Below are 19,896 nucleotides of genomic sequence, written 5' to 3'. Positions count from 1 at the left end.
GGGTCTCACATGCCCTGGGTAAATACTGTATCACTGGGCTACCCTACCAGCCCTTTGTGACCTATCTCCTTTAGTCAACGAATAGCCAGGATTACAGGTGTGTCACTGTCTCAGGCTGACATCTGTCGCCAGCCATCTGTCCCACTGCAGCCAACCAATTTCCACTTGTTAATGAAGAGCTGGTTCAACTTTCTTTTTTAATGACAGATGAGTTAAAGTTAGAGTTAATGATAGATGGGTGTTAAGTCACTGTGTTGTTAGGTTCCATTTATTGTATTATAAAGTGTTGTGGTAGTTTGATTTTAAAATGTAAATATTTACCAGATGCCAGAAATCACATCCTTTGGATGTTTGAAAACTTACTAAATGCCAAATTAAGAATGTACAAGATGGGATACATACTTTTTCAAAATTTATTTTTGTGAGGGTACCTAGAGCAAAAGCTCTTTCATACCAATGGCTCGGCAACTTTTCCCTCCCCTTGATGTCTGCCACCCTCCCAGAGTGGCCCAGGGATGGAGGCCAACCTGGAAACTGTCCTGTGGGCTGTCACTCATGGGGTCTGAGGGGCCGTGGCCACCCTTCCTTGTGGATTCCAGAACCCTTGCCCTTGGACTGGCCCTGCTATGGTGGCCGAGTTGTGTACCTCCTCTTTCTGAATTGGGGCTGGGGACAGATGTCAGCCTGAGAGAGTGACAGGGAAGGATTGGACCTGTAGGCACTTTGACCATGAAGACACCACTCCCACCACAGGCCAGAGAGGCAGGACTACCTGGCCCAGGGCCAGCATCTCCACTACTGAGGGTGGGCATGGCTGTGCCCTGCAGACTCAGCCCCCATCCTTGACCACACCACCTCTCCCATGCCTTCTCATTTGACCTGAAGGAGGCCATTTTCACAGAGTCACGGTTTATTTCACAGAGAGTAGAAATGTTGTATCAGGGGAGGCTGAAGCCCAGTCTGAGAAGGGGCTGGGGGATTAGTTCCAACCACCAAAGACACAACTTTGGTTTTGACTCTCTCCACCCTGCTCTTTTCCTCCTGCCTCCTACACTCCTGTTCCCCATTCTGTCCTCCACTGTGTGTCTGGTTGGCCTTTGCGCATGGCTGCCCTGGTTGCCTATCCCTCTCACCTGCCCCTCCACCCTCAACAATGAGATGAGAAAAGGTCTCTCCAGGGGGGACATCAGGCTCAGAAGCTTCCTAAAGCCCCAGGGGCAGGGCGGCTGGGGAGGGAGTAGATGATAGCATGGATAGGGGCAGGGCAAAGGGGAGGCTTTCCTAGTTGACAGCCCCTGGGATGGGGCCAGGTGAATTGATCTTTAACTCCTCCGACAGCAGAGGGCACCCCTGAGTGTGGCGGCAGAGGGCGGCGAGTAGAGGCAGCCCATCAACCAGCTGCGGGTACCATGAGTGGGGTAACCAGCTGTGTGACTTGGGTGCAGACCCTTGCCTTCTCTGAGCCTCAGTTTCTTCATCTGTGAATGGAGCTACAGTGTGGATCCTGCAAGAGAGGCTGGTGGGCAAATGTTGAATGACATCTGATCCGCTCTTCTCTTCTTTCTTCTCCCTCCTGTGGGAGGCTTGTGGCTTCAGAGGCCCTGGTCCCTTGGAGCCTCTTCTGCGGCTGCACCCTCTCTTTCCTGCCCGGCTGGAGGGCTGGCCTCTTCCCTCCCTTCTCCTATGCCACCAGTGCCTGCACGGCCAGAGGGTCCAGGGAAGAAGACAGAGGAGGGTGGGGAAGCTGCCTCGAGGGTGGAGGAGTGATGGACAGGTGGGTGACAGAGGAGTCACACGGCAGCTGTCTGCTTGATGCTATGGAAACTGATCCTTGTGGGTGACGTGGGAATGGACATGGCCCGGGCCACAGGCACTCGGAGAGAGTGATGGTCCTGCCAGCGGTGCCATCTCTTCCTCACAGCTGAGCGCACCTGCAGGGAGAGGAGACTCAGTGGCCCACCAGGCTGCCATGTCCCCTACCCCTTGCCCCTTCACAGAGCTGTTAAAGAGGGGGGCAAAACTGAGGTCCTTCCCTGACCCCATTGCCTCCTTGCTGCAGGCTCTCTCTGGGGACTCCCCTGTAACTCTTCTGGAGGAGCCTGGTTCCCACACTTCCTTTGTTCCACATTACCCTTCTGAAGTGTCCAGTTTCCTTTGGACACTCTGCCACCCCACACTCCTGCTCCCCACACTCCTGCTCCCTGGCGACTGGAAGGGCTGGGGCTGGGGCTCAGTGGTAGAGCGCTCGCCTAGCATTGTGAGGCACTGGGTTCACTCCTCAGCAACACATAAAAATAAATACATAAAATAAAGGTACTGTGTTCATCTATAACAAAAAAAAAATGCAACCAGAGGCTTTGTAGATCAGCCCCTTCAGCCCCCTGGGGCTCTATTCCCTCAGGCCTGGGAGGTAACCCTAGTGCACAAGTCCCTGGCTCCCTTCTCCTTAGGAAGGACTGTCACTCCCTCCTCTGCACCCCTCACCTTCCCTGTGCAGCACAAACTGCCCAAAACAGAAAGAGAACACCTCCATCACCTCCATTTATTTTTAAGCCTGGTGGGACCTGTTCTCGTTTGTACTGTAAGGGAAGAATTCTGTCAAATGGATCATCTCTTGCATTCTAGTCCAGCACGTGGCTGGAACAGAATCGATGTTACATAAATATCCATTGTTACGTGGGCACCGTGCCACAAGCTTGAAATCCTAGAGATTCAGGAGGCTGAGACAGGAGGCTCTTCTGTTTAAGGCTGGCCTCAGAAATTTAGTGAGACCCTGTCTCAAAAAAAAAAAAAAAAAAGGTGGGGCTGTAACTCAGTGGTAGAGTGCCCCTGAGTTCAATCTAGTACCAACAAACAAAAACGTCAGTTGCTTGCTTCAGCAGCTCCTTTCCCCCAGCCCTCCGGACTGTAGAGCCAGAGTGGTCTCTGGCCTGGAGCTGGGTTTCTAGCCTTCACTGCAGCAGCTCTGCATCCAGGCCCATCTTTAATGGACAGGCACAGCCTACATAGGTGCCCATCATTCACTGCAGTTGAAGGCCACGTGGCCTCAGGAGGGCGCTTGTGTCCATCTGGGGTATCTGGAAGCTCTCAGGCCTTAGAGTGTGTCTGCAAATCCTCACCCACCACTGCCTGGGTTTGCATCTCCCTGGTGACTCACTTGGATTCTGGATCTCCTTAGCTAGCCAGGTTTTACCTGCTGCCAGGCACCCCCAGAGTCTACCCAGGTCATGTGTTCTTTTCTGTGGAGGGTGAAGGTTATGTGCTGGTCTCTTTTCATCTGAGTCCATAAAGAAGTGATTGCATAGCAAAGCCTCACCTCTTTCTGGAAGCTTCCTGTCACCACCTTTGCTTTGGCATCGGTCTCCCATGAAACCCTGCAGCCTGGGCTCCCTACTCACCTGGCTCCCCAAGGGCATGTATGGGGCCCTGGCATGCTATTCTGGCCCTACAGGAGGAGTCCCTTTCCCCTCCTTCCTCCAGGGCAGAACCGAGCAGAGCCAAGGACCAGGCCTTCCTAAAAGGCTGGGCAGCTTGACTGAAAACACCCCAAAGTGGAGTCTGAGGACCCCGAGAGCCCAGGCTACCCAGAGGGTCCCACTTCGTACCTCTCCATTGAAGAAGCAGTAGAAGACAGACACGAAGAAACCCTAGGAAGGAAGGCGGGAGTGGTCAGGACCTGGCGAAGAGGCACTCTGCCTGGAGGATGGGGTGGGGGACAGGTTGGGGGGGCACCGACCCAGGACCCCAGGGGACAGAGCTGGAGGGGCTGCAGCCCTCCAGGTACAGTATACCAGGTCCAGGCTGAGTGAGGGGTGCTCTCTGGCCCAGAGCTGGGTTTCTAGCCTCCTCAACATTTTGTGGCCCGTCCCAGGGTGTCAGGGTTGGAGCCACCCTGAATCCTCAGAGGAATGAGGAATGCTGGGATGCCTGAGCCCTGAGGCAGAGATAATGAGTAAGGCCAGGACTCAGGTCCAAGCTGGCGCCTGGGGCCAGGCGGGTTCTGAGTGTGCGCGCCAATCCCTGTCTCTGAGCATCCAGGTCAGGAGAGCTCCCTGCGGCCGGGGTGCCCACCTGGAAGGACTGCAGGAAGGAGTTGAAGTAGATGAACACAATCTGTGACAGGTCGTCCTCACCAGGATTGACGAAGAAGAGCATGTAGGTGATGCCCAGCAGAGGCAGGAGGACCAGGGTGGCCTTCACTGCCTTCCTGGGGGTGAGAGGGTGATGAGAGTCCTGAGTCCGCGCTGTAGGCAGGACCCCACTCAGACAGAAGATGGGGCCGCTCTGCCCCCCATGCTGCTTCTGGGAGACTGGGCAACTCCCTGGGTGAGCACAGAGGGCTCTGCATGGAGCAGGGGGATGGCCCAGATGACCTCTTCATTTCCCCCCTGCCAGGGTCAAGACACCCAGGTATTCACATACCTGTACTGAATCGTCTCTGATGTGGTAGAGGCTCGTAATTTTGTCATTAGGATTCTGACAATGTTGAACAAAAATACAAAATTGATCTGGAAGGAAGAAGGCAGAGAGAGAGAAACAAAGGACCCTGAGTGGGGGCTGAGCTGAGAGGCTCCATCTCCCCCTGGCACCTGCTGAACCCCTGCCTCCTCCCAGGCACACACCCCTGTCGCCCAGCACCTGCCCAGGTCCCGTAGCCTTTGCTTCTCCCTGGACAGGACAAGGAGGAGCCTCATGGGCCTGTTCTTTGCCCCAAGCCCCAAGGGAGGAGCATCTAAAGGTGGTGAGCCAGAGAACAGCAGCTGCTCCTCTGGGGACACTTCAGAAAGCTCCCAGCTCCTGCCCCACTCAGGAACCCCACAACAGTCAGGCCTTGCAGTCTGCTTCAGTCCTTGCCTCTCTTGGCCACAGGGTCCCCACTTGTTGACTGGGGGTCTCTGAGTCCCTTGCACTGTCACTGTTCCAGGCTGGCCTGAAGTCTTATCAGCCCTCCTGGGCGGGGGTGCACTGGCCGGATGAAGCGATTCATAACTCTGTGGCCCAGTAGAGGACTGATCTGTCACCACCCTGCACCCTGATCTGCAGAGCCTTCTTGGCAACCCCAGGTGAGGAAGATGAATGAGCTGCCCGGCAGACTCCGAGGCTTCTGGAAGGGCCTCATTCATCTTCATTTTTAGCCCTCCCTCAGCATCAGAGCTACGCCAACCTCTGGCTCCAACTGGCCCACTGGGCTCCTGAGTCAGCTTCCTGCCACGTGAGTCTCCTGTTGGCTGCTCCCCGGGGCTGTGTACTGTCCCTCTGTGTGTTCTGCTGTGGGTGAATAGGTCTGTTCGCTCTGTGCTTGCGTGTGTTTGTCTCAGAGTGTGCCTATGTATGTGGGGACACGGGTGCCCCCGTGTTTCTCTTCATCTGACTCCAGGTGCCAGCAGGTAGGAACAAGTGTGAGCAGCCCCAACCTTGGACCCTTCAGAAAATGCTCCCAGGCCAGAGGGAGATGCATATCAGCCCCACCCACCACGTGTATGCAGAGTCTCCATCAGGACCATCCATTGCTTCTTGGGCTGGGTCCTTCTAATCTCCCTAGAGTTCAGATCCCACGGGAAGACACCATGGGACTGTTAACTCTGTGGCCTCAAAGTGTTCCCTAAGTTGGAGGGTGGCTCAGGGACAGGAGGGTTAGACCTTCCCTCAGTCCTGGCCAGCTGTTCTCATATCAGTGTGTGGCCTGGTGAGCCCTGGGGAAGGGATCTTGGGGAGGCCTTCCACGAAGGTGCCCATGGCCGGCTGCCTGCTTTTGCCTAAGGAGCACCTAACTTCCAGCTCCTAGGTTTCTGACCCATTCCCTTGGATAATGGGGCATATGTCACCTTAACAGACAGGTCATTCCTATGTGATACAAAGAAGTTGTTCTTTTATGATTCTTCCTGACTTCTCTAGAATAGACTGTTGGGATCAAAATATATTCTCATTTTTATCGCATTTCCTTGCATTAAATAGTATTGGACTCACTAACTTCATTATCCATACACTCTGGTCCATCCATCTGTTCATTCGTCTGTCTATCCAGTCATTTAGTCAACGAGTGGTCACTGAGTACCTCTTTCCTACAGGGTCCTATTCCTTGTACTGAGGCAAGGGCAGGGCAGAGGTCTAGTGTGGAGCCTCTGGGAGGCAGGACCTGGCCCCTCCTCTCGATAGGCAGGCAGTCAGTGAAGCTGGCCCCAACCCTTCTCACCCAGGTACATGCAACCTGAGTCCTTCTTTCCTCATGAGCTCGTTCCTCAGCCTCCCCCTTTGCAATATCTGCATCAGCCTTCTTCCCTCTCTAGGAAGCCCTCTGACCCCAGCCCCTGCCCAGCTCTCTTGATATCCATTTTTGGATGCCATCTTGCCCTACCTCCACCCCAAAAGAAAACTATTCTAGCTCTTCAGTGAGCACCAACAATTGCATCCTAACTTTGTTTAGCTTGGATCCAGTATGATTTGATCATGATTTAATTCAGTAAACCAACCCACCACCTGCGAGGTTCTGTGCTGGGCACCAGCAGGGAGAGAGAGTCATATCAGGAAGTAGATAGGTAGACATGGCTCCTGTGGCATCGGGCTTGTGGACTAGCTGGGGGTGGGAGAGGGTGGGGTGCATCTTTCCTAAAGGCTCTGAAAAGCCTGGAGAAGTGGCCCATGAGCTGAGAAGTGAAGGCAAGGCAGTGTTAGCCAGTGAAGGCGGGGAGAGCATTCCAGGAAGACAAGGCCAGGAGAGAGCAGCCCGGGGTGGGAGGAGCCAGGACCCTCAATGGGGGCCAGTGTGGCTGCAGGTGCTGCTCTGCTGCAGTGGTCAAGAGACCAGCGCAGGAAGGGAGGTGGAATCACCTGGGAGCCAGACAGGAAAGGCTACCGTCTTTGGCAGTGAGTCCCTCCCTGGAGGGCCTCCTACCCAACATGCAGTGTTGAACCACAGCAGCGGTGGGGTGCGGGTGAGACCAGCCACCAGAAGAAGCTTCCCCCGAGAAGCTCTACTTTGCACAAACTGCCATCTATCCTGACTCTGCCTTGGTGGGTCAGCCCCGACTGGCACCTCTGTTGTCCCTGGGGGACCCACCTGTGCTCCCATGAGGCTCAGTGGGGGTGTGTGCTGGGCTTAGCAGTTGGTGTTGATCATCAGGCTGCCATGTGATCTTCTGATTGGGGGCCTGGACATTTTAGTCCCTATCCTCCTGAGCCAGGACAGGCCTGCAGAGGCCTAGCACTCACTAATGTAGGCCTAACACCATTCAAGGTACTCTGCCAAGCGCTGCATGACTATTCCTCAATGAGTAACTTTTATAGACAAGTACAATCATTAACTCCAAGATGCATGAACTGAGGTTCAGAAGGCTAAATAATTCAGCTCTGCCACAGTACTAGCAGGGGATGCTGTCAGGATTTGAGCAGAGGCAATAGGCTTTGGTGGCCTTCTCCTTATACCTACGTCACCGCAAGAAAATGTAGGGCTAAACAGAAGGAACCAGAGACAAGGCGCTGGTACTGCCAGGCTCTGGGACAGGGAATTTCTAATAGGTCCCCACTACAGATCCGAGCTCAGGAAGGCCCTGGGGGTCATTGGCACAGGGTCTTGAACCCCTGGCTCAGGTGCTGGCAGGAGCTGAGGCAGAGCCCCAAGGGCAGCAGTAGGTGTCTGGAGCCCACTAGTCCTCACAGTGATCCTGTGTGGCAGGAACTAGCATGCCTGTGTTACAAGTGGGGATCTGAGGCACCAAGAAGAGATCCCTCTGGATCACATCACAACCTCCAGGGGTGCTCCTGCCCACCTACCACCACCAAGGGCAGATACAGCTTACTGGTGTCTGAGCCACTGCTGGAAGGTGAAGGCACTGTCAAGTCGCCATGCTTGCAGGAACCCCTCTTTGTTCTAAACCTCTGTGTGCAGAGGCAGGGAGGGAGGAAGGCAAAGAGGGAGGAAGGAGGCAGACACATAGACCCGGTGCCTTGGCTCATCTGTCCTTATGTGGTTTCAGGCTCAATTCCTGCTGTCTTTAAACCCAGGTCAGGAGAGGAGGGCCCAGGGCTTGGGCAAGTCCTCTGCTTGATTCCGTCCTGGTCTCCTGACTTCCTGTGGCTCTGTACCACCTCTCAGGCCTCCCTGCTCACGCTTGCCAAGCTCACAACTCCCTGTATCAGGCATTCACCAGGAACACACCTGTCTGCCCCCTGTGGCTCTGCAGAGCCTGGTGAATGATTGCAGGGAGTCCCTCAGGATGGAACTTGGAATGCCTCATTAGTCTAGTTCCCCGTCAGTGTTATAGGCCTCAGGAGACTGGTCCTCATTGATGTCTCGAGTTTTGCCTTCCTATTGGAATTTTCTAAGCAGGTGGGACCTGGCTGATCCGTGGAGAAATCCCAGACAATCAACTTCCCTTCTCAGCAATTTGACTATGCCTGGGATCCAGGGTGTACACTGCAAAAATACCCGGGTGCTTGTTACAAATACAGATAGCCAGTGGCAGGTTGGACCTGGAGTCTGCATTTGGGACAGGGGCAGCAGGGGTGCAGGTGGGAAGTGAGCTGAGCTAGGAGCCATAAGCCACCATCCATGCAGAGCCCAGGCATCAACCAGAACGAACCAGTTGTACCACACACTGTAGAAGGCTAGCCTGGACTCTTGGTCACTTGCAGGGGTCAGTACCTAGTTTGAGGCTTTCTCTAGTGTCATAGGAGATAACTCAGAATGAAAACAGGATGGCCTGGAAATGTGGAGTTTTAGCCGGGCACAATGGCGCATGCCTGTAATCCCAATGGCTCTGGAGACTGAGACAGGAGGATCATGAATTCAAAGCCAGCATCAGCAACAGAGCAAGGCACTAAACAATTCAGTGAGACCCTGTCTGTAAATAAAATATGAAAAAGGGCTGGGGATGTGGCTCAGTGCTTAAGTGCCCCTGTGTTCAATCTCTGGTACCAAAACAACAACAACAAAAAAGAAATGCGAGGTGGGGTGTTAATTTCCCAGGGGGAACCTCCATTGAATGAACACTGTTCCAATTTGCATTTATGTGTCCTTAGGCAAGTTGCTTAACCTCTCTGAGCTTCTGCTTCCTCATCTGTCCAGTCAGGATAAGCCACTGTCTTGAGAGTCAGCATGCATGGAATACTCATGGAAGGCTTTATGCCCTGGACTGACCTGATGAATGCCACATCCCTTTCCCATGACAACAACCAGCCAGAGTCAGGCTTCCTGCAAATCAAACACCCAATTCACTTCCCAGAACCCAGAAATAAATGAGTGTGTCTTAGCAGCAGAAATGTAGCCAGTGAAGAGGCAGGAATGCCAGGCATATCTCCAACCAAGAGACAGCAGGCAGGAGGTGCATGACAAGAGGACAGACCTGCCCCAGCCGCACATAACTCTACCAGCTACGGGTGCAGACTTTGGGCAAATCATTCCACCTCTCTGTGATTTTGCCTATAAAAAGGGGAGCCTAATTCCTACTTCTCTCCTGCATCAAGGATGTGAGGAATGGAGGTTGTGCAGACAGGGCTCAGCTTGGAACCTAGAAGCACCCATCGGTGGGCAAGAAGCCACAGAAGGGGGCGTGTTTAGGGAGGCAGGGAGCTGGGTCTTGACACAGCTCACTTCCCTTTGCTTGTGTTTCCTTGTTACCTGGCCAATAGTCCTACAGCAGGGCACTACCATTGGCCCCGGTCCAGACCAGCCTTTCTTGGCTGGGTCCCAGTTCATCAAAAGCTCTATCTCTGCGCAATGGGTCCTCAGCAGCTGGCAGGGAGGAAACAGATCTTGTGGGGTTTCCATTCACACTGAGGGGTGAGTGACTCACGGCATCACTGCATCTGGGAGTCCAAGGACCATCCCCGCCCCCCACTTCTGACAAGGACTGGCTTCCGCCTCTGACGTGAGTGAAGCCCTGACGGTGGAATTTCAGGCAGTGGGTGAGAAAACTTCCTAGTCATCATCAGTTGACAGACATCAAGGACAATCCAAAGGAGGGGTCCAATGAATCCCGGAAGTCATAACAAGGAGGAGAGTAAGGAAATAGAGATAAACAGTAATCGTCTCCATGGTAGACAAAAGAAAACCCCACTGGGCACCTGCTGTGTACGAGAGGGTGCAGTGGCCCTTTAAGGAAGCCAGTACATACCAGAGCCTGAAATTATCGAGCCTGAAATAAGTCTTACGTAAATGCCAATTTCTTATGGGGCTTTTTTATATGTTTTTTTTAAATGTATGATATATAATGGGTCCTTTTTGCTGCAGCAGCCTCTGCTTAAACTCTATCTTAATTAAAGCTCGTTGTGGATTAAAGATGTGGTGGCAATTATACCTGAGATGCGAATACATTGGCAGAGGGCGGGGAGCTGGACAAGGAACAATTGCTCATTATGCTGCATTTGGGATCTGCTGCTCCATGTTGGGGTGGTGGGCGGCACCCCAGAGGGGGTGGCTGGGGGCAGAGAAGAATGCAGGTCTGGGCTGAACAGAAGCTGCACACCCTACTCTTGCCCCCAGCTGCCTGCTCACCTGGCTGTCTCAGCATTGTACCCGGCAAGGGGAAGTCAGATGGGGGGAAGGTACTAGAACTCCACCAACCAGTCCCCGCCTCCACCCAGAGAAAGAGCTTGAGGTCCAGAGAGGAGCAGAGGGCTCCCCAGAGCCTGAAGAAGGGAGAATTGGGTGGTTCTGGGAAGTGCCGTGGTGCGTAGCAGGTACAGGGTTGCCAGGGGCTGCCCAGGTGACATCTTTCCATGCATTTCTGCTTGAGTGGATCCTCTGCTGCCCTCCCAGTGCCCCAGCCCCATCCCAGTTCCCACCGAGGACCTACCAGGAGCACGAGGATGATGGGGCCCTGGTAGATGTAGTCCACCAGGTCGCCAGGCTCCTTGCCAAACCAGCACCTGCAAAGATGGGGTGGCTGTGGATGGCCTGCTGAGCTGGGCCAGAGGGACCACTCCCAACTTGGAACCAGCTCATCTTCCAGCTTGACCCTTCCTGAGCCCCATCTTCAGGGCTGCTCTTTCCCAGAAAGCCTTGGTGGACAGCCCCAGCCCACTGACCACCCTGGCCCAGAGCTGTCTTTTCCTCCATGGGGTGGGTCTGATCTTCCCAGCCAGACCAAGGGAAAGTCTCCTCCTCAGTCCCCCACTCCATTGCAGACAGCGGGACACAGGGCTGGGCATGCAGGAGCACGGGAATGGGGAGCTGGGCTCCCCTCAGTGGCCTAGGACCTATCTGCCCTGTGCCACCTGTTCCCACATTGCTCAGAACCTGCTGCTCTGTGTCCAGACACTCAGCTACACAAAGCAACAGATGTGGAGGTGGAGCCTCCTCCTGCCTGAGCTGAGTCTTTCAGGCTTTGAGCTGAGCCTTCCGTACCCAGTGGAAGGAGCCTGCTGCCTGGTTGGCCTCACTGGCTGCCAAGGGCTTGGTTTGTTCTCCAGGGATGCTGGGTCAGGGAGAGGCTTGAGAGTCCAGAGGAAAGACTGGGCCAGGTCTCAATCTGGCACTGCCTCAGGGAGGGTCCATTGACTTTAGGAAACTATGTCTGTCACCACTTCAGAGGTTACCCTGTGTACACCAGCCTCAGACAGGAACCTGCCCCGCTGCCTGAATTTCAGGTCTCTTTTTGAACACCCCCTTTGACAGGAAGCTCACAACCTACCAAGTCAGACCTTCTAGTCTTGGGCATCTTTTACCTTGATGAGCCTTTCCTAATGTTAAGCTCCTAGAATTCCACCCCATCCTTACCCCAACCCCTAAATACTCTCCAGCCCCTGAAATGCTATGGAGACCTGCACACAGAGATTGATGGTCCCCAGGGACCCCTTTCTCAGCTGTTGACAGCTAACCTCTTGGTTGTTCCTTGGCTAGCCTGTGGCAGAGCTATTATCTGGGCCATGGCTCAGTGTACCAGACTCTGATGCAGAGAAGACCCTAGGATGGGTCACTGCACTTAGGCAGAGACTGTGGTGTCAAAAAGCAAGCTCTTCTGAACACCTATAGAATGGAAGAAAATCTTTGCTAGCTACATTGATAGAAGGTTAATATCCAGAATACATAAAGAACTCAAAAAACAAAAAAAAAAACCCAATCAATAAATGGGAAAATGATCTAAACAGAAATTTCCCCAAAGAAGAAATGAAAATGGACAAGTATATGAAATAATATTTAACATCCTTAGCAATCAGGGAAATACAAATCAAACTACACTGGGATTTTATATCACCCTAGTTAGAATGGAAATCATCAAGAAAACAAATAATAATCATTGTAAATAAGGATGTGGAAGAAAGGTGCACTCACATATTGTTGGTGGGACTGAAAATTGGTATAACCATTTTGGAAAGCAGTGTGGAGATTTCATGAAAGACCAGCAATGGAACCACCATGTGACCCAGCTATTCTGTTCCTTGGTATATATCCAAAAGAACTAAAATTCAGCATACTATAGCAATACATGCATTGCAATATTGATAGCAGCACAACTCACAATAGCCAAGTTATGGAACCAGCTTAGGTGCCCGTCATCAGACAAATGGATAAAGGAAATGTGGTATAGATACACGGTAAAGTTTTACTTGGCCATAAATAAAAATGAAATTATGTCATGTAATGGATGGAACTGGAGACCATCATGCTAAGTGAAATAAGCCAGACTCAAAAAGTCCAAGTTCAAATGTTTTCTCTCATATGCAGAAGCTAGAGAGAAATAAAGAATTAAAAAGTGGGGGGTGGGATCCCATGAAAATAGAAGGGAGAATAGTGGAGTAGAGAAAGGGGATAGAGAGGGAATGAAGAGGGATGGAAGGGGAGAAACTGTGGAATGACATTGACCAAATTATGCTATGGATGTGAATGAATGTATCATAGTGAATTTCGTTTTTATGTGTAACTATAATGCACCAATTGAAAAAACAACAAGTAAATAGAAGGAAGAACAGTAGAGGAAATGAATGGGATCAGGATCAAATTATGCTATAGGCATATGAATACATCAAAATGAACCCCACTACTAATAATGCACAAATAACAACATTAAAAAATCACACACACACACAAATAAGAGTGAAATAAATACAATTTAAGATAAAACAAACAAACAAAAAAGCAAGCTCTTGGGGGACTCCATCAAATGCTCATTGATGCGGCCTTGGATAGAGAGCCCGGAGACCTCGGTCTCATCCACAGATTCTTGGCCAGATCTGCTGCATCCAACTCTGATGAAGAAGACATCTCTATGGCTGAAAGAGCCACACACACGGGGCACTTCAAGGAACCACAGCTCCTTATGGAATTCAACAAAGCTGCCTTGAAACCACCAAGTAAGCATTCTTGGGAATGAGGATATTTCTTCCAGTCTCAGGACAACAGGAAAGAAAACCTGCCATGGCTACAGCTTGGCCTGAGCCCCAGGCTGACCTGTGCTAACCCACAATCCAAACGGCCGGCCCATCCTACTTACTGTTCATTCTCATAGTAGAGTTTGCCAACTGCCCAGGCGATGATGATGGGGCAGGGGATGCCTGAAAGAAGGACAGACACATGCTGCAGGGGACACATAGATGGACAGGGACCCTCTTGTAGAATTCAGGGTAGGGGACCACAAGGTTCTGGGACTACATTTCTGTTTTCCCAACTGCAGGCCATCCATGGCCCAGGGATGCCCTATTCCTGGATTACCCCACCCTCTCTCTTTTCCAAGCAGGGAATGATGTGCTTTTGGAGATTTTGTGACAGGAAGGTACAACCATCTAGTTTCTCTCTCTCTTTTCCTTTTTTTCTTTGGAACTGGAAATTAAATCCAGGGGCGCTTTATTTGACTGAGATGCCCATAGTCTTTTTTTTTTTTTTTTTTTTTTTTTTGAGACAGGATCTTGCTAAGTTGCTAAGGTTGGCCTTGAACTTGAGATCCTCCTGTCTCAGCTTTCTGAGTAGCCTGGATTATAGGTGAGTGCTACTGGACCTGGCCAGTTTTTTTTTTTCTGAAGCCAGAGACAAGAGTCTTTAGACTGGTCACTCTGGACAAGGGACCAGGGCCAGGTGTGGACCATCTTTTGGAGGGACTCCTGGATTTTTCCTCTGTACTACTGGACCAGGGTGAGGGGAGAGGACCTTGTCAACAGTGCCCCCTCCCCCACGGGGCCCTGCCACTCCTGGGAGCCTCACACCATCCGATGAAGAGGAAGAGCCACTTGCGCAGACGCTCAGTGGAGTAGGTCATGACGATGGCGGTGTGGAGGTAGCAGCCTTCTACAAACATCCAGAAGAAGTTGGTGACCACAAAGTAGTTGAAGATGGTGGTGATGCAGCGGCACCAGACCTGTGCATGGGGCAGGGGTTGTCAGGGACTCCTGGGGCCCAGCAGGGCTGACCTGCCCAGGAAGGACAGTGAGGCGTGGGCCGCCCAAAGTGGGTGGATGGATGTGGCATCAAACCCCACTGAATCTCACTCCAAAAGGGTTAGCGCTTCCCCAACTCTTTCACCCTCCCGCTGAGACTGAGGGGCCATTCTCCTTGGTGCCCTTTAATAACTCCCCACTCCTCCTCAATGGCTTTTCTTAATAAAGGAAGAGGGGAGCTGGAAGGCTGGAACTGAACTATGCTGTGTTTTCACCGTCACGTTCCGGGTCACCTTCAATTCAGAGCAAGTCAGGCTGGCTCTCGTGTAGGAATGGGATATGAAATTTCATTTGGAAAAAAAAAAATGAAAACCAGTGAGAGAAGAGTCAAGGGAGTGTGGGGGGGAGCTGCAGCCTAGGAGGGTTTCTGCAGAGCCTGTGGCTTGGGAACCTTCTGGACTTGGAACCATCGGCACTGGCTCTGGAGGGGGCAAGTCGCGTACCTCCCTGAGCTGTAACTGACACTGCCTTAAGGGATGGTAAGAGGAAGTGAAGGGTGGCACAGACAGGCACCAAGGAGGAGTGTCATGGTTGAGTGTGGCTGCTGTTTTGATTTGCCTCCTTGGCAGAGGTGGATTTGTACCTGTCCTTCTGGGCAAGGTGACCCCCACCCCCAGCACCTTGCTGTGCCTAGAGCCACAGAGTAGACCAAACAGAGCCAAGGTCTAGGCCACAGACCTCCAAGCCTGGCAGCCCCCACCTGGTCCTCTTTCCTGTTGACTCAACCCCAGGGCAACTCAGAGCCAAGGCTGGGACATGGAGAACGGTGGGGACAGCAGGCTGGGGTGTGAGCCAGCCCTGGGTCAGGGGAGCCCTGGGAGCACTCAGCTCCTCCCTGTCTGGCTCTGAGCAGCTAGCTGCTCTGTAGCTTTGCCCCGTGGTCTCAGCCCTGATCTTTGGTCCATGTCTGTCTCCTTCATTCTAGAAAATTCTGCTTTCTAGGTGGGAGGGTAAAGATTCTCTACTCCAACCCTGGCCTTTTCTGTAAGTGAAGGATGTCTCACTGGTACAAAAGGCATCTGATTAAATTTGTTTGAACTTGACTCAGGGTGAGGTTAAGTTCAGGGTCAAACTGGGTGGTGTCTGCTGAGATTCAGGCCCTCCAAGGAAAAAGTGTGGAGAAGCCTCAAGGCTTCTCTCTCGTGGGTGTGCTGAGGAGCTGTATTGGCCCCAGTCTAGTCTACAGTTTTACATTTGACCTGGACACAGTTGACACCCTGGCCTGGCAGCCCTGGCCCCTGCCTCCCTGGCCCTGGGGGACAGTGACTAGGGTGGAAGTGAGCTCATGTTCAGTTTTGCACCTGAGTATCGAGCAGAGAGTGGACGTCCCCTAGAGCGGACCCCCAGCCCAGCCCCGGGTCTCCCCGAGAAGTGACCTCATTGCTTTCATGCACTTCGTGGTCGATGAGCTGTAGCAGGAACCACATGACGTTTCGCAGGATGAAGGTGGTGATGAGGTTCCAGTGAATCACGTTCCGTAGGCAGCGGATGCTCCTGTGGGAGGCCCCGGGCAGGGGTCAGCCAGCGTCAGCTGGGGTGAGTCCACCTGGGGTCAGAGCTCAGATGGGGCTGGGACCAGGGCTCAGTGGGGCTCAAGGGTCAGCTGAGACTGATGTCACCCTAAGGCCAGGTAAAGACCAAGTCTGGAGTGGGGATAGGGTTACCCCAGGAGCCAATTCCCACCCATGGAGGCCCTGGTTGGGCCTGCTTGGCATCCCGCAGGCCTGCTGATGGTCAGTGCCCAGGACCAGGTCCATCCCTCCTCTTTCAACTGGCTCTAAGGTCCTCAGAGCAGAGGTGAGATGTCCAGGAGAGATGAAGAGGAAGAGAAGGCAGGTTGGGAGGCCGACTTACCTCAGAGTCAGGAAAAGCAGGAAGGCGGCCACCAGGGCTGCCACGGAGACACAGTGGCCCAGGTAGTTGACAACGAGAGCAATGCGGTAGTGCAGGTCATATTTCCTCTGCTAGACAGACAGACAGACACGGGAGACGGGACGGCCATGAACATGTGGGGGTGGGCCTGGGTACTCCAGCCATGCCCATCCCTGTGTGTCTTGACCTTGGGGGCAGCAGACACTCCAAGTGTCACCACCATGCCTCCGTCTCTACAAGCTCACTCCTGTTGGTCTTGGTGGCTCTTGTTATAAATGGCTGTGGCCAGGCCTCCCAACATGCGGGGTTTTTTTTGGGGGGGGGGCACATTTGGATATGGTCTATTCTGAGATATCCCAGAAACATATGTACAGATGAATAAAGAAACATCTAGGCTCTATGATGCTACAGCTAGGTTGAGTCTCTGCCGAACCCCCAGCTGGCTGAGCACCTGAGGGTGAGCTAGTTCATGTCTGGGCCTCAGTTCTGACATCTGTGCATGAGTGTCAACCTGCCTTCCTACCTCAGAAGCAGCGACCTCTGGGGAGTCTGGAGATGCCTGGGGATGGGTTTGCCCTGGGTATAGCAAAGAGGGAGTGCAGCATCAACAGAGCATCAGACATTCAAACTGTCCGTCAGTCAGTTTGTTGTTATCGCCAGGTACTGGCAGTTCTAAACAAAGCCAGTGGACTCCCTCCAGCCAGGGTGAGTCAAGGCCCCACCGCACCCCCACTTCCAGTCACCACTGACTCTTGGCCTGTAAGAATGAAGAGGTGAGGACAGAGGGCTGGCCTTATGACCCCCTGCCTGCCCCTCTGTGGCCTCACTTCCACACGGGAGGCAAATGCTTCTGCCTCTGGAGTGGGACTTCATTTGGGGCAAAAGTTCCACCCCCACTGAGGGCTGTGTTGGGTGAGGGAGGAGAGGATGGCGCTGGGATCAGGAGGGGGGCACAGCTTGCTGGGGGTGTGGCTCAGTGGTAAAGTGCTTGCCTGTCACGTGGGCAGCCTGGGACCAATGGCAGCACTATAGTGACCATAGGGGGAAATAAAAAAACAAAAACTCTCTCTAGAGTGACAGTGGAGAGGAGCAGGAGAGGTCCCAGCATAAAGGACCCGGCTTCCTGGGGGATGGGCCTTGTGGGAGGCTGTACTTGTTTTCACATGGAGTCACAAAATCAGAATGCCAGATGAGGAAACCGAGGCTCAGGGGAGGAGGAGGGTGCACAGCCACAGCCTATTAGATGTTGGGGAGCACTGGTCATGTGGTCATTTCCTTTTTGTGTCCCATGCTGCCTTGGCCAAAGCTCTCCTGGAGATGGGACCCCTTGTCCCCCTTCCTGACTCCCACCACAGTGTTACTGAGACAGGGTAGGACAACAGGGATACGGGCATGAGGCACACAAATGAATGGTTGGGTGACACAGAACTGGTTCTGTCACCCTTGAGATCCTCTGTGCTCAACCCTAGTCCTAATACCTATATGAGGACCAGGGTCATGGCAGTTGTGGGGGGTATACTTACCTTGTCATCCAAAATGGGTTCGCACTGTGAATAGTTGATCTTTGAGGCCCAGGTCCCGTTGTCTAAGCATTCTCGGTAGGCATTCCCTACAAAAGATTTCAGTCACCAAGAGTCGGGTCACTTCCACGCCTCAAGAACCCTCCCTGGCTGCTTGGTGCCTACAGGATAAAGTCCACCTTCTTTAGTTTCCCTGGGTCCAGAAATACAAGGCACCTCTGAAAATCTAAGTAAAAGTCATTTACGTGTAAATTGTACCCGATTGTGAGCACTGGGTTTGTGTCTAAAGGTTGGATGCCTTTAGCAGAATAAATAATGGCCACCCTTCCCTTGGTCACTTTGTATTTATGAGTTCCATGGTTCTTTTCCCCCAGTATGAGCATTTGCATTTTAGCACCAGCTACCAAGGGCATAGTGGGCATAGCGTGTGTTTCCAGGTGCCAATTCTTCCTCTAAATGCTTCAGAGACGCTTGTCCATTCGATCCTCATGACAACCCTATGAAGTGGATACTAACACAGAATCCACCCATTCATAGGGAGGAAGCTGGAAACCGAAGCACAAAGAGATGAAGCTGCTGGCCAAGGACACTGAAAAAAGAAGCGCAACCCAGGTCTGCCTCTGGGCTTTGCATTCGTGACCTTTGGGCTTCTAAGTCAAGGTGAACAGGCCTGAGGGAGATTTGGGCTGTGTTCCTGCCCCTGCGCTGCCTCTGCCTGGGAGAGCACCGTGCCATGTCTCCAAGTGTTCGGGATCCAGCATCCTCCTTGAAGTTGGAATATGGTGCATGAAAAGGCAGCAACTTGTAACGTCCAACGTAGAAAAGTGCACTTGGATTGAAGGGGAAGGCACAAAGGAGGGAAGCTGCTGGTACCTGCCCTTCTCTGGGTCCTAGCTCTGACTGCTGTGGGTGGAGGTTTAATGCCTGCGCCACCCCCTGTGGACATCGTGCCCTTAACTTCCAACCAGGAGGGCCTCCTCCCCACTCCAGAGGACCCCCAGAGCCCTTTGTCTGCCTCCGCTCTGCATTACACCATGAGCTGCCTCGCCCCGCCGCCCCCCACTTGACTGCAGTTCTGAACAGTGCATCGTTTGGGGGTGATTTGTACCAGGGTTCTGCTCTGGCTAATGGGCAGTTTTTTTGTGTGTATTTTTTCTTTTTGGCTTATGTTCGATATACAATACAAAGCTAATGAAAATAAATAGCTCACAGAGCACCAAGTCACAGGGCTGGAGGGGGAACCTTAGATTGTATTTGGAAGAAGCAAGTTCTGAAATAATTAAGTTACTTAAAAACCCACTTCCGTTGGGCCGACCGTGAGTTAAAAGCAACGGAATTATTAAGGAGCACTTGCCAGAGAGCAAAAACAACGGGGAGATTCTATTAGCTTAATTATTCTTTAATTTGGTGCTCTGAGCTCTGATTTTTCAAACTCAGGGTTATGGCCAGCCTAGTCCTGCCTCTGGGGCCTGTCAGCATGAGGCCCGTCTCTGGCTGGTTGAAGGAGTCAGTCAGGGGATTGTCTTGGTCTTATCCTGACCCTTGAGGAGAGGAGACCTGTCCCTCACCCTTGTCCCTGGCAACTGGCTCCCAGGTGGTCTTGGACCTCTGATGCACACAACCATCTTTCTCACAAACATGCGTTCCACATTGTGATTCTGAGGTGGGCGGGGGATGGGGGGACTGCCTCGACATGTGAGCCAGTGACGTCCCTGAAGGAAAGAATCAAGGTATCCTGGCAGATAAGAATAAGGGCAGGTCCTTTGTAAGATTCATAGTGTCTTTCTCATGGGGGTTTAGAGTCCCTATGAGGTGCATGAGGGGTGAGGTGTAACAGACCCGAATTGGGGACAGAGCTGAAAGGGCAGAAATGATGATCTTCTTGGAAAGTGCTCATAGGTGTCCAGTTTTCCTGAAGTTTCAGGGAGAGGTCCCTTCCTTCAGGAAGGCCTCCCTGATGACTCCCATCCCGTTGCTTTCTCTCTCCTGAGCACCCCCAGTCCTGTTCACCCCAGCCCCACACTCCAGCCCTTGTCTTGTGACCAGTCAGAGTTGTCCAGGTGTGAATCTGGTCTTTCTGAGAAGTGTGGGGGATCTCTGAAGTCAGGGCTTCAAAATATCTGTTTCCCAAGCATGA

At 52.6% G+C, this 19,896-nt stretch overlaps 1 protein-coding gene across 4 annotated transcripts in view; it reads right to left on the bottom strand.

Moving 5' to 3' along the window:
• Positions 1-395: 395 nt before the first annotated feature.
• Positions 396-19,896, bottom strand: part of Crhr2 (corticotropin releasing hormone receptor 2) — a 46,422-nt gene continuing 26,921 nt past the window's right edge. For 2 of the 4 annotated variants that reach the window (XM_021722260.3, XM_005319165.5), the window contains 10 exons: positions 17,763-17,848; positions 16,222-16,331; positions 15,744-15,861; positions 14,135-14,288; positions 13,431-13,491; positions 10,794-10,866; positions 4,423-4,508; positions 4,072-4,207; positions 3,606-3,647; positions 396-1,931 (listed from right to left, as the gene is read on the bottom strand). In XM_021722260.3, coding sequence (XP_021577935.1) covers positions 1,791-1,931; positions 3,606-3,647; positions 4,072-4,207; positions 4,423-4,508; positions 10,794-10,866; positions 13,431-13,491; positions 14,135-14,288; positions 15,744-15,861; positions 16,222-16,331; positions 17,763-17,848 — 1,007 coding nt within the window. In that variant the 3' untranslated portion in view covers positions 396-1,790. The remainder of the gene's footprint in view (positions 1,932-3,605; positions 3,648-4,071; positions 4,208-4,422; positions 4,509-10,793; positions 10,867-13,430; positions 13,492-14,134; positions 14,289-15,743; positions 15,862-16,221; positions 16,332-17,762; positions 17,849-19,896) is intronic. The other 2 variants (XM_040291814.2, XM_005319166.5) reach the window with 1 other exon arrangement.

The sequence above is a fragment of the Ictidomys tridecemlineatus genome, chromosome 2 (genome assembly GCF_052094955.1).
Source record: "Ictidomys tridecemlineatus isolate mIctTri1 chromosome 2, mIctTri1.hap1, whole genome shotgun sequence".
Classification (NCBI taxonomy): Eukaryota; Metazoa; Chordata; class Mammalia; order Rodentia; family Sciuridae; genus Ictidomys; species Ictidomys tridecemlineatus.
The sequence above is the reverse complement of the archived record's forward strand: the minus strand, read 5'-3'. Positions and strand labels throughout refer to the sequence as shown.